This window comes from Equus asinus, chromosome 7, assembly GCF_041296235.1.
Source record: "Equus asinus isolate D_3611 breed Donkey chromosome 7, EquAss-T2T_v2, whole genome shotgun sequence".
NCBI classification, from domain to species: Eukaryota; Metazoa; Chordata; class Mammalia; order Perissodactyla; family Equidae; genus Equus; species Equus asinus.
Window position 1 is genome coordinate 9458247 of NC_091796.1, and position 14530 is coordinate 9472776.

Genomic DNA, 14530 nt, shown 5'->3' on the forward strand with positions numbered 1-14530 from the left:
TTTTTATCTAACTCTATACTTTTACAGATTTGCTTTTTAACATTACTAATTTAAATAAACCTAGGTAGAAGTCTAATGGACTCATGCACTGTGTTCAAAATCTTAACTCCATTATGTTGTAATGAGGGAAAATTATAAAAATTTATTTTTTAATGTTTTAGACACCATTTTCTAGATGTCTTAGATATCACAAAAGCCATTGTCATCCCCAGATAGAATTTAGTCAAATTAACAGATATTATATACTTCCTTTTCTACTTTTCGTAGTTATCATAAAAGCTTGAATTTTTAAAACTTAAAGGGAATTTCATACAAGAGGAATTAGTAGTTCTTCCTTAAATTAAAGGCTTTATTATAGTTCTTAATGCACTACTATAAAAGTTCCTCATATTGATTAAGTGTTGGTAGAATAATAAAATCTTACTGAAATGAGTATTATTCATACTTTCTCTCTAGACCTCATCCAATCTCTGAGACTGGGGCATTTGACAGCATTGCTAAATTGTCATGTCATAGTCATTGATATCCAAGCATGAGTTGTGCTAAGAACAATCCTATGCTCTGTGAATTCTGACAACAGGAAATGCATACTAGTAGGAAAGCATTGGTGCTTTTCAATTCTGAAATTCCTGTTGTTAAAGGATACTTTACACTTCATTTTTTAATGCTCTGATGAATTTCTGAAATAAAAAATACCAAGTTACCTTGGCATTAGTCAAGACATTTACCAAGTTACCTAGGAATTAGTCAAGACCTTTGTTAACCTCTCTCCTAGTTTTCAAATATTGGTAATAACTACTGAGCTTTTGATGATATAACTGAGATAAAGCACCAGCTTATAATTAGAATTACTAAGTTATTGGAGTCCCCTGAAATGATTCTCATTCCTACCCTTGATTTGAAATAAGTATTGTCTGCTCACATTTTCAGAAATTATCTCATCTTTCGTTAGTAATATCTGTGTAATATCTAGGCTCAAAAGAGGGGGGTTGTGATGTGTGTACGTGAGTATTTTGTAGCCTCCAAGTAAACATTATTTTTTCCCTTTTCTAAATAATGAGTCAGATTCTGGAAACATTAGCTTCATCATACCACCTCCGGAATCACTATTAAAATATGGCGTCAAAGTACTAAGTTCTCAACAGTGCGACTAACTCACCAGTTCAACTAAAGAAATCATTTCTTGAATATCACATTTAACATGAAAGAATTTGGCCCAAAATATATTTCATACCTAGGGAAATTAAGTCAATTCAGGATTTATGTAAAAAACCTGTATCTCCATTGAGCCATAATATTCTCTGAGCTATTACCCAATCATTCACAGAGAGTAAACATGTAATAGACCTAAAGGCAAGTTAAAGAGAACTGATCAAATCTGATTTCATGTAACTGAACGAATAAAAGGTCTAAGAGTATAGTAATATATTCATTCACAAAATTACAATTTATAAATATGAATATTATTTTCTCACTCTTTATCCCAAGTTATAGCTTAAAGTTAAAATGAAATATTTTACTTTTTCAGTTTTAAGTTCACATTCTTCTACTTCGTCATCTCTTGCTACAGACGTCTACCCAGGGTCTTTCTCTGAACGAAATTTGATTTGTTTGATGATAGTCAAATTGGAGCAACTGTTAAAGTTGTTCCTTTTAGCAGAACCTTAATTCTTTCTAATATCCCTTTATGGAAAATATTCTCAAACCTATTTATCATTGTCATTCTTCTTGAGATCCTGTTTTCATTTTTGGTGGCCAGAAGTGAAAAGTGTGGTCAATTTTAAGTAGTAAAGAAATACGTATTAAATGAATAAATAAAAAAATTATTAGTGAAATCCTGGCCAATGAAAAACATTTTATTGGTGTATTTCTCATCTTTATTTAATCTACCCTTAATTCAAGCCTCATAAAATAATCATTAAACACGTTGGCCTTCTTCAAAATGGCCCAGTTAGCATACAGTTAATTATGGCTGCAAGCTCATGATTAAACAGGTATTGTTATCTCCATTTTACATGTCAGAAAACAGAGACTTCAAAAGATCAAGTGATTTGCTCAATGACTTATGCATGACTGATGGTTTCCCAACCCTCTCCTCTACAATGCTGACAGGTCAAGGAAGCAGAGGTTCTTTCCAATCCACACACATGCATACAACTTGTGAGCAAATCATGTACTCATCAAAGCCACTGTTTCTCACTTGTAAGACGGAGATGCCAATTTCTACCTCATAACGCAGGTAGAATAGTGCCTGTCACATGGGGAGAAAAATGAGATCCACTGTTAATATCACATTTGTGCTTCAGCAGCCCTTTCTTATTTCACTATGTTTTATTATGTGAGTTATTCCGTAAAATTTTTCCTAATAAATTACATTCTCTTCCATTAGGACCATTTTTTGTTTCTGCTTCTCTTCTAACACAAAATAATATAGAATTATATAAGTGCTATTTCTTTATCCAAGTCATCAATGTGGCTATTGAATAGCTTATTTAGGACAAATCTCTTTCACATTACTTGTTGCCATAGATGGTACCTGACCCCCAGAATTTGGTTCAAGATGAACTCAGGAGCATTTTTTCCCAACAGAATACATTCAAATAAGAGATGTGTTCCTCTTGTGAATTGTACTTTGGAGGTCCAAATAAGAGCATTATTACATTCAATATAGAAACTGTTTTCCTAGTTAAACTTGCCAAGCTGTTATTGAAGAAAATAATTATGTTGGTCTGGTAGAGTTTGCTTTTGAATATGTCTCTTTATTGTTTATTAGATTTTTTTGGTGAATATAGTGGATAAAGATGTACTGAACACATTTCTAAAGACTACTCTCTTCTAATCAGCAGAATCATCTTCAATGAGAGTAGAAAATTTCAAATGTTCCTTCATTAGTTATGCCCCACAACGAATATAAAATTTAGCCTTCATTTGAAGATATAGAAACCAGATTTTTGGAGGTGATTTCAGAAAATATTACTATATTCACAACAATATCTAATGGGAAGAAAAATATCATGTGTTCTTTAGAAGTGGATCGTGTCAATAAGATTAAAATTAGAAATAACTGTTCTCATGCTTCCCACTCGTCTGGTGTGACGCACCCAAAGTTCGGCCACAGTGAGGAGAGCCGCGTGCTACCGAGGCAAGAATGCTTGGGGGTTAGTTCATTTCCCAGACTGCTCACAGCCTACATTTTTCTTCCTAAGAATAAGCTAGGGCCAGACCAGCTCAGGACACAAAAGGCCTTTGCATTTTGGAGGAAAACGTGCACAATATATGTGTTAGCTCTACACTAATCTTTAAAGTCTGTGTAACAGCTCCACTTGGGTTATGGAGAGAATACTGTATTTCAAAAGTCTGTTTCAAAATCAACTGTCTTTCAATCAGCTCTTTTCTTTCACATATTTTTATTAAACTCTATAAAAGCAATGTCATAAGATAGGCATTTTTGGAAATATGAGGATAAATAAAGGCAAATTATTTTCCGTATGCATTGCTTCACATTTTACATAAATCTCTGACACTTTGCAATAAAATATTAAATTTTCTCTATTGTGACATCTTTTTCTTTAGGTTGTTCAATATAAACTATGCTTAAGTTACTACTGTTGTATTTTAAAATGTTTATATTTCAAGTTGGTTGATCTACCAAAAATAATGCAAAGTGGTATATTTAAAACAATATTGGGATTTCTTCTTTAATATGGTTATGAATATTAATTCTAATTTAAGTAAAATATTTAGATTTCAATTTCCTTTTATTCTGAGAGTTCTCTAGTATTTATAATTCTAAACATTTTCCTTAAAATGATAGCTAATAACATTTAAAGAGAAAAATTCAGACATTTACTTTACTGGTTAATGCATATATTTTTATATCACAATATTCTGTCTCTGACTTTTTTTTAGTCTAATAAACAAGAGTTTCAGGTGTGTGATATCAGGATTATTATTATAAAATGCTTTTTAGTAGAAGTGTGAATAACTTTATAAAGAGATTTCAAAAGAGGTAAGAATGCATACCCAATAAAAGGATACAGGTTTAAGTAATTGAAGTCAAGGGCAAGCATCATTACAATTTTAAAATTTTCTGTAAGGCATTTCCAAGATTTCTTAAAAAGCACATTTTCCTTTTTGCATAGAAAATTTACTTTCTAAATCTATTTGCTCTGAAGGAAATTCTCTCTTAAAAAGTAGAGGGAGATAGTGTTTGTTGACTATTTATTAATGTCAGGTGCTGTGGCAGGTGTTTCTCATACATTATTTCACTCAGTCTTTGAGGGAGTATTACATAGTTCTTTTGTAAGTAACATGCTCAAGGTCAGAGAGATAACAAAGAGCAAAGCCTATCTTCTGATTTAACTGGAGGCATAGGGCATGCATAAAGGCTAATCAAAAGATATTGTATTTGTGGTGAATTGTCTGCAAAGACAGATGGCAGCAATATCTAGGATGTCCCTATAGAGCATATGGCTCTTTCCATAAAGCCATGGGTCAATTTTTTCTCCTCTTGAATGAATCCACATCCTCTGGGATGGCCTTGTGACCTACTATGACCAGTAGAATCTGGAGGAAGGGGAAATGTGTGACTCCCCAGAAATCCTCTTGGAAGCCAACATCCACGTGAAGAAACTCAAGCTTGACTACTGAGTATTGAGTGAATACTTGGAACAAGGGAGTGGCCCAGCCAATAACTGTCATTCCTCACTCCAGCTGAGGTGTCAGATATGTGGGTGGGCTCATCTTGCACATTCTGGCCCCAGTGAGAGCTCTCTGTGGAACACAGCTGCAGGAGTAACTGCAGCCACCTCCATTTAAAGCAGAAAAACCAGCCCAGTGAACCCAGAAAACCCACAGAACTGTGATACACAATTTACAAGTGTTCTAGGCAGTTAGATATTTGGGTAATTCATTTTTCAGCAACAGATATCTTGAACATATCTTGGTACCTGGAAGTGAGGTGTCGCTATAACAAAAACCTAAAATAAGTGGCATCAGTTTAAAGGCTGCGGACAAGTAGATGCTGGAAGGGCAGTGAAGAGATGGTTCGTGTTGGCTGCAGGGACAGTGACAAGATAGTATTGGAGGCTGGAAAAAGGGAAACTCGTGTTATGAACTGGGTCAACAATCAGCAGTGTGTCACCTGTGAGCCATGTGTGATAAGCGATTGTAAGAGAAAAATAAGTGTAATAAGTGAAAAAGTTAACTATTCAATTTTCAAGTAGATTTTACAGGAAATAGAGAAGGCAGTCTTGAAGTGAGAAATTGTGCCCAGGCAAAGATAAAATCAAATTGGCCATAAAACCTTTTTTTAACAACTAAGAAAGACTTAAGACAGGGTTTAATGGAAGTTTAAAAGTGGACCAAGAATGTAAAAATCCTGAGTATTGTGCATGACAACCTGACAAGCACAAAGGAGAGCTCCATCTCAAAAGGAATATAGATGTGGTTTGTGGGACATGGATGTAGTAAGTTCTGATAAGATTCATACAACTGTGAAAGGTTTAAAGAAAGTTCTACCAGGAAATTCACCACCAGGTTGAACTAAAATAAGCAGAGTTGAAAATGAAAGAGACCTCTGCCTCCCCATCATTCTATGTCTAGGATATGGGAGAAGAAAGCTCATTGACAGCCAACACGACCATGACCATTTCTTTTGAAGAAAGGATGACCAAGAGGGCAAGTAGGCATCAAGAGGGTAAAGCTGAAATCCATTTTACCCTCTTGGGAACCAGCTGGCCTTTAAGAAGCCTAGGCTGTACTACAGATTGAGGAGAAAGGAAGTTCATGGAGCGGAAGGCCCAGGATGCCGTCATTCTGGCCCATTCAGACATCAGAATGAAACCATCTTACACATTCCAGCCCCAGGTGAATTCCCAGCTGAATGCAACCTCAAGAGTGACACCAGCCAATATCACAGAACGGAAGGACCACCCTTTCAACATAGCCAACTCACTGAATCTCGAAGGGTAAGAAATCATTGTTTCAGCCGCTAAGTTTTGGCATAATTTGCTACACAGCAAGATATAACTGAAACAACATTTTTGTTCCCAATATTTAGTAGGGAAATCAGTGAGGCAGTTAAGTCTTAACCCATTACCTGTACAAACCAAATCCTACAACCCTGTCCACTTAACCTACTGCACCTCAATTTCCTCATTTGGTTTATGAAGATAACAATAGGTCCTATCACATAAGTCTTATGAAGGTTATTTGAGTTAACATATGTGAAGAACCTAGAATAATGCAAATCTTACAAATCTCACCTTGCCCCTTCAGTCTCTTTATAATACAGATCATATTGTTTGACGCCTCTGCCCAATTTTTGCCTTGTATCAAGAATTACGCCAAGTTTATTGTTACCACTCTCGGATGAAAACATTTTTCACACAACATACCACCGCTACCACATAGACAAAAAACACACGGGCACAGGTCTATCAATTACTTAAACAAATAGTTACTTTTACTCGAATACAATGGTTCTCTTAGCAACCACCCAGCACATTGTGTGGCTTACAACTGATTTTATTTTGCATTTATTCTCATTCAGCTTTACATGAAATGTATTCTGAAAATTCCGTTTGCCTTTCAGAAATTTAACACATTTCAGAATTAAAGTTTTAAATAATATTTAAATTGTCTTTACCATAACATGCAACATCCATTAGGCAAAAAAAAAAAAATAAGTTAAGAAATCCAACAATTCAAGTATTGAGTGTCTATAAGTTTCTTTCATTAATATTTCTAGTTAATGAAAATAATCTTACTGATATTTAAGAAAACGTGAAAAAAATTGGATATCAAGATTTTCTTATCTAAGGTCTTAATGTTGAATTCAATGTATTTTGTAAAATAATTACCGGTCTTGTAAGTGCCTGAGTTTAATCTCCAAGTTTTCATTTGCTTCTTTCTGCTCATCCAGAGATCTCTGGAGCTTACGGATCTGATTCAGGAAATTATCAAGCTGCAAAAAAACAAAATGCTTGAGTTAAAATGATTGAAATGAGGGACTGTTTTTAGAAACAAGCTTTCTTTTTTGCATGACATTCTTATCAGTAGTTCAAGCATGGGTTTCTTCCGTATATACGCATGAGTATACGGGACTTTTCAATAGTAGAATCAATGCATATATTCAATAATAAAACAAACATCTACGTGGACTCTACAACATTTGACAAAATCTTTTCTAGCTTGGCATTCTTCTCCCATTCCTACCCTTGCCTCCTCTTCCTATGTAAGTGACTGTACTGGAACTTGTGTTTATTATTCCCATGATTGGAAAATACATAATTTTAGCATATATATATGTATATATTTATATATTTAAACATAGCCTATGTGTATATATACATATATGCATGTACATATGCTAAGTGTATATATATTGATATAAATATAAATATTCTTTAAAATGTGGGGTTTCTTTTTAGTTGTTTTTAACTCAAACTTTAAAAAAAAATGGGTATTGTGCTGTATATAATCTTCTGATGCTTGCTTTTCTATTTGAATTGCTAAGATTCATCCATAACAGTGTCTCACTCTAGCCTATGTGTTCTGCGTTTTGTTATAGCATTGCATGAATATGCCGTGAATTACATCACCCTCCTGTCCATGAGTATTAGATTGTTTGCAGCCTTGTGCTGCTCTGAACATTCTTATATGTGCTTTCCGATGCATATGTGCAAAGTTTTCTCTTGAGATATACCTAGGAGGAGAATTGCCATACTTTTCTAATGTTTTATTTTACAAAATAATGCCAAAATGTCTCCCAAAATCGTTTACTAATTTACTTCCCAAAGGTGATTAGAAGGGATCTTGTTTGAGCGCATCTCCGCTGACACTTGATGCTGTGAGATAGTAAAACACGCCAATCCCTGATTAATAATGTTCAGTGTCTGTTTATATTTTTATTAGCTTAATGTTTTTGTTCTTTTGTGCATTTTCAGATCTCATTATTTTATTTGGAGCCTTTCCTTTTCTTTTCATCTGTACATTTATGTTATAAACTTGATATTAATCATTTGCCAATTATGTGTTCCCAGTATCTTTGGTAAATATGTATTAAGTTGATAACTTATTTTTCTATTTTATTTAAGATATCTTTAGATGAATAACAGTCATTTTATTAAGTAAAATTTATCAATATTTTCTCTTACAGTTGGGGTGTATTAATAATGCTGAAAAAATACATCCTTAATCAAAGTTTAGGGAAATATTAATCTATATTTTCAACTAAAATTTGTTAAAGTTTTGCATCGTTCATTTAAGTCTTTGATCAAGCTGGAGTTAATTTTTATAAATAATGTGAGGTAGATATCCAATTTTATTTTTTCTCTATAGAAATACCTTTTAATAGGTGTAAATATTGAATAAACTTTTCCCTATTGATCTGACATATCAAATCTGTCATATATCAACATTCTATATATTCTATGCATAAAGTTTCTTTTATAAAGTCTGATCGTAGGTCCTATTTTGGGGTGTAATTTATTTGGTCCTCCACAGTGTGAACTACTACAGCCTTCTTCATGAATCCTGATATGCAACAGGGCAAGCTCCCTTCCCCCAGCTCGTTTTCCTCAGAAGCATCAAGGATATTCTAGACTTTTCGTAATTTAGAAACAGCATAGTAAATTTCATGAAGAACTCTATTTGTATTTAGCCTGGAATTTCATTATTAATTCCATAGAATAATTTAAGTATATTTGACATCGTTTCAATATTTAATGTTTTGTCCATGAACATGATGTATTTTAAATTTTTTAGGTCATCCTTAAAGTCTCTCAATCATTATAATTTATTCACTAGAAGTTTTGTATTACATTTTATTAGATTTATTTCTAGTAATTTTATATTTATGATATTAAAAGGGATATTTAAATTTTCTAAATTTTGTTGTTTATGTATAGTAGTTAAATTGTCTTGTTAATTGAACTATTATTTCACAAAACTTATATCTCACTGAACACTCTTTGCATTCCTAAAAATTAATCTGTATTTTCCTTTTTGTTCCTGACCGACATAATTATTTTAAAATAAATTCTATTTTATTTTGAAATGTGACTTTAAGCTTTGAAATCAAACAATTAGAGTTCGTATTACAGTTTTCTGATTCGTGTCTTACAGCAAGTTTCTTATCCACAGTGAGTCTCAAATTCCTAATCTTTAAAATGGGTGTAATGCTAGCACTTATTTTACAGGCTAGTTGAGAACATGAAGTAAGATAACACATAGAGAGCACATTGTGCGGTACTGGGTATGTAGTAAGTATCCAATATATTGGAACTAATTTAAACTTGTTTTATTAGAAAGCTAATTAGGATTGAAGTCTAGGGTAATTCTGAGGACTGCAATTGTGAGCGATGCTTGGCTACACAGTGATGGCATCGTCACGATTCGGAATGTTAATGCAGTAAAATGAGCACATGCACCTAAAATGTGGAAGTCAATTTAAAGGCAGACTATTCAGCAAAGCAAAAGTCGAGAAAACAACATTTAACTTAACCTGAGGTGACGACTGGAATGTAACAGAAACGGTAGAAGCAGAAGTTACACGTTTTCAAAAAGTGCAGCGCACATGAGGATCTAAGCTTGTTGAAATGATATTTTCTCTCTATATTAGCAAGTTGGACTGTGCAAGCCTTGTGAGTTGGAGTAGCACGAACCGGTCTGCAGGACACTCCCTCCACTGCTGGTTATAGACCTATCAAGTTTCTGGAAATGCAAGTTGAAACAATGGACCCCAGCACAGTGTGAACAAGCTGAGGTCTTGGTTTTGAACGGCCCTTCTTGGGAAAAAATATCTTCCTCAAATATTGTTAATTGTGTTCCTCCAATTTGACCAGTAAATATTTCTAAAGTGTTTTATTTAAGTTGCCAAACTGTCTTCTTCTTAGCCTGAGTGGAAGTTCCGTGGGGAAGGTTTACATAGTTTTACTGTCCTCTCGTCCTCACAATAATTTCTAGCAACTATATCCCTCCAAGTGAATATTTTAAAATCTTACGGAAATCTCCATGCATATGCAGCTTCAAGACAGAAATTTTGCTTCTCCAAGAAGATTGCTGCCCTATGGCACCACAGTAAAATAAAATTAATAATTTTAGTTTTTAATAAAACTGTAAGGATAATCAAATCTTCCTTATTATGTAGAAAGGCAAACTACTACTCAGGATGAAACCTGGTCCCAATTCTCTCATCCCTAGGCCAGTGTGATTCAAGTTAAATAACTTTAAATATGGCAAAGAATTATAGTGAGTTAAGTTGGTGACATTATTTTCCAGGGAGAAAAAAAGATATTTTTCTTCATGCCGTCATGGAGGAATACCATTCTATAAACCCTTTTCACCAATTATTTGTGCCCATGTAATGAACATTTTATTAAAGTATATTAAATGAACACCCCAATATCATTAATTTTATTTCTGAGTTTCAAGTATTCAGATGTTTTGGTAATACCCACATTTTGTAGACATCCACAATTCTCAGGTTCACATACATCTAATAGAATTACTGTTGTATATATAATCCAAGTTTACTTTCTTACCATAAAAGCTCTCCCTTATCAAACTTGTACAGGTCTTTTTTAGAGCCTACTTTTCTTAGTTTCCACTTTATAAAGATAAATGTTGAATTAGAAATATACAAATCTTCTACACTTCTCCAGTTCACATTTTTTCTGCATTTTTTACTACAGTATAACATGTATTTATTAATATTAGGCTTATGTTGCATTTAATCATTATATATGACCTGAAGTTAATTCTTCAAGTTAATGGACAAAGACTGTTGTCTACTTTTGGATAACTATTATAAAAGTATTTATTAGAATACAATCATATCCTATCCATTGTTTAAAAGGTCTTATAAAATTCCAGGAGGCTAAATATACAGATTACTTTTTGCTTCTTTGGATATAGTCTTGCATATTTTCATTATTCGAGGAGGAATCAGAATGTTTAGCATTCATGCCTCATTAAAGATTAATTTTCAGAAAGATTTAAATTCTATTCTATATGATCAAAATAAAAATTACATCAAGAAAGCTAATAATAATGTTTAACTAATATTATTCTGGAACCTCAGATAATTTCACATTTTCATCTTTTTCCCTAAATATCTACTTGGAAAAAACTCACTTATTTGGCATTACAGTGCCAGTTCCAAGGACAGCTCCTAAATGATTTAATTTTGAATGAGAAATGTCATCTTTCAAATTTTTCTCTTCAATTTACAAATTTCCAGCTTCTACTCTAACATATTGGATTTTAATATATGAATACCAATATGAGATACATGATAACTACTTGGGAAGCTTAATCAAGCACAGACAGGTATTACTAGATATTTAAGGAATATTTTGGTCCAACTATATGAAAAAACAGTAGAGTTTGAATAGATTACGATACTTAAAATAAGTAAAAGATATTTACTATATTCAAAATTGGAGTAATTGGAATAAATTTTGTAATGTGTTTTGGAAGCATACCAAAAGTCTTAACATTCAGGTTTTTTCATTCATCATGTATTGAAGTATCTTTAAAATGATAGCAGAAACACATAAAAACTCTTTTTGTACAAATATTTTTCATTACAATCATGAAAAAGTCAAACTGACCTGAATGGTTACTAAAAGTACTAAGTTTAATTATAACCCATCACTCTAATAGAACGTTCTGTAGACATTAAAATGCTTATTTAGAGTTCATAACACTATTTTGTTACTTGGGTTGAGAAAAAAATTCTCACAAAATTCTAAGTAATGCATGACATTTCTTATATAAAATTACATATAAAGAAAAAACAAAAATAGTACCAAAATACTGGTGGACGTGTTTAGACCTTTTGATATTTTCTAAATCTGTGCCAAGCTTTCATAAAACTTACAATAAAAAATAAATGAACTTTCAAATGAACTTGAAGGATATTTTAAGCACAATGGAAAGTGCCCTAGGTGTGGTCTAGGCCTTCACAATCTCTCATCTGATTGCCTCCAAGACCTGGCTCAAATGCGATTCTGACCACATCATCGACTTGACAAAACCCTCAATAGCTCCCAGTGCCTACAGATTGAATCTCAGGGGCCAGATTAGCGTGTAAGCTCTTCTCTAACTTCCTCCCTTGTAGTACCTCTACCAGGGCAATCCTGATCTTGTATTCTCCAGCAACGCTGAGCTTTTTGTAATTCTCAGCATACAACAGAGTGGGTTTGGTGGTGGTGATATTCATTTTACTTTTTTCTTCCCGCATACCTTTGCTCACATTCTATCTTCTCTCTTAAATGGATGGTCGCTCTACTCCTCAAATCCTTTAAAATAGGCTTCTTAAAATTTAACATTCTTATGAATCATTTTAGGATATTAGTGCAAATAACGATTCAGTTGGTCTCAAGGGGTCTCAAGATTTTTGCGTTTTCTCAAGTTCCCAGGTGATGATTCGGAGCTGCTGGTCCTTGGAACACGCTGAGTAGAAGTCAGTCCAATGACCCTGGCCTGAATGACGTAGCTTTCCTCAGATACTCTGTTATACTGATTGCACACCTTTATCCTCAAACTTATTGCACTAAATTATTTATAACAGTTGTTTTCATTCTCTGTCTCATAGACTGTTAGCCTCTAGATAGTGCTGTAGCCATATATTCTATTCACACATGTATGTATATGTATATATGTGTGTGTAAATATATAAACTTTAATTTTCCCTGTCCTCACTAGTGCACCAGATCCTCTCCTCTTTCACCTGCTCAAGGACATCCATAGTTTCATCAATAGGCAATGCTCTCTCATATATCATCTGGTTTCTTTCTCTATTTGATCATCATTTTATCAAGGACTTTATATTGACCTCCCACTGCCTGGAACTCTCATTCAACAAATATCTGAATGATTAACTTTCTATAAAATCTTTCATATATTTACTCAAATCTGAAGCCAGACACCATATTTAATATTACAACCTGTCCCCAAAGCAAGAGCACTGATTTTTTTTCCCCTAACAATTACATGGTTTATATGTTACTTGCCTCAGTCTCTTTCCACTGGAATGCAAATTCCATGCAGAAAGGATATTCATTTTATTCATGCATGTATTTCAAGTGCTTGGAATAACGTTTGCATGTTAAAAAAGGGAAAGATTAAATGGATGTTGGATAGGCTAAAGCAACAGATGCCCTTCCACTTTCGTTAAAAATCTTTGCCAAGAATGTAGGCTATAATTTGAAAATTTTTATATCAATAGTATCCTAAAACTCTTACATGCCAGATAAATCCAATTCACTATTTACTGTGAGCACAGAGTAATTGCTTTGTTCCTGTTATTACTCTGGTAAGGCCCCAGGCGGCCTGGCTGAAATCTGGGTAGATTCCCCAAAATTTATGGTTCAAGAAAAATATATTCAAATATACTCAAACCATATCTTATAATCTGATCAAACTGGCAGTAAAACAAGGTCCTAGTTATCATCTGAGCCTTAGTGATATGGAGACAATGATTTTCACTAAAAAGGAGTTGCAATTCCTGAAAATATTAATTTCTATCATTGAAAAGAAAGGAAAATAAAATCAAACAGAAAAGATTAGAAATGGAGGCCTGTTAGATGCTGCTGATAACAGCACATAAATCCCCTTTTTTGTATTATAAATCTTTATCTAACTCTAAATGGAGACTGTTGATAATCAGTTTTGAACATCTTTCCATTAGCAATTGAACAGGACCCATTCCTGTCACAGAAATTGAAGCGACATGTTGAGCGTCGGGTATCCTGGCAAGTCCTTCTGGCCAATCTGCTCCAACTCTGCTCCAGGCATCTACAGTGGGGTGTCATTATAATCTCTCCAGCTTGGAATTTGATTAAGGTAATGAGCAATTATGGCACAAACTCAGATAAGTGTCCTGTTCACAAATTCCCTAAGCCCAACGCATGTGATGCAGAGCCTTTGTAAGGAATGAGTGGGCGTGACAACTTGCTGACTTCAAATAATTCACAGACTAAATTTTGCACAGATACTTATAATTGGAACTGAAATATTATGAACCATTTTATTAAGGATTATACTCTTGTAAGCTCTTCACCCAAAAAAACAGTCAGCAAATTCAATAGGAACATTTTACTAAAACGTCTTGGTGATCTCTGATGGAAAGTGGTTGCCTTTTGAGAAATTTGCTAAGTATATGGCTTTTGTTACATGAGTCTACTTATTTTTCAATGTCAGAATCAATTTCAAGTCTTTAAATATGATATCTTATTATTACCTATATGGAAATTATTGGATGAGTTAAATTCAGTGATTCCAAGTAATTATTACTAAGGTTTTCAAAAATAAGACATGATCTCATTTTAACAGAATATAAAATGTTCTGTGGTCTTGTGACCCATGATGATTTACCAGAATTATTTATTAGTTTCATTACTGGCTTTCTTTTTTTATACATACGTCATTGAATTTCATAAGACTCTCAAGCTTTCATGAAACTGGCTACAAAATTTCTACCAAGTACCTTCCATTTAAAGTAAGTAGCCTCCTTGTCTAC

The 14530-nt window shown here is 33.5% G+C and overlaps 1 protein-coding gene across 7 annotated transcripts in view; it reads right to left on the reverse strand.

The window, feature by feature from the left end:
- CCDC102B (coiled-coil domain containing 102B) overlaps nucleotides 1-14530 on the reverse strand; it is a 286189-nt gene that overhangs the window by 23866 nt on the left and 247793 nt on the right. For all 7 annotated transcript variants that reach the window (XM_070512879.1, XM_014865138.3, XM_070512882.1 and 4 more), the window contains one exon: nucleotides 6864-6967. In XM_070512879.1, the coding sequence (XP_070368980.1) occupies nucleotides 6864-6967 (104 nt within the window). The remainder of the gene's footprint in view (nucleotides 1-6863; nucleotides 6968-14530) is intronic.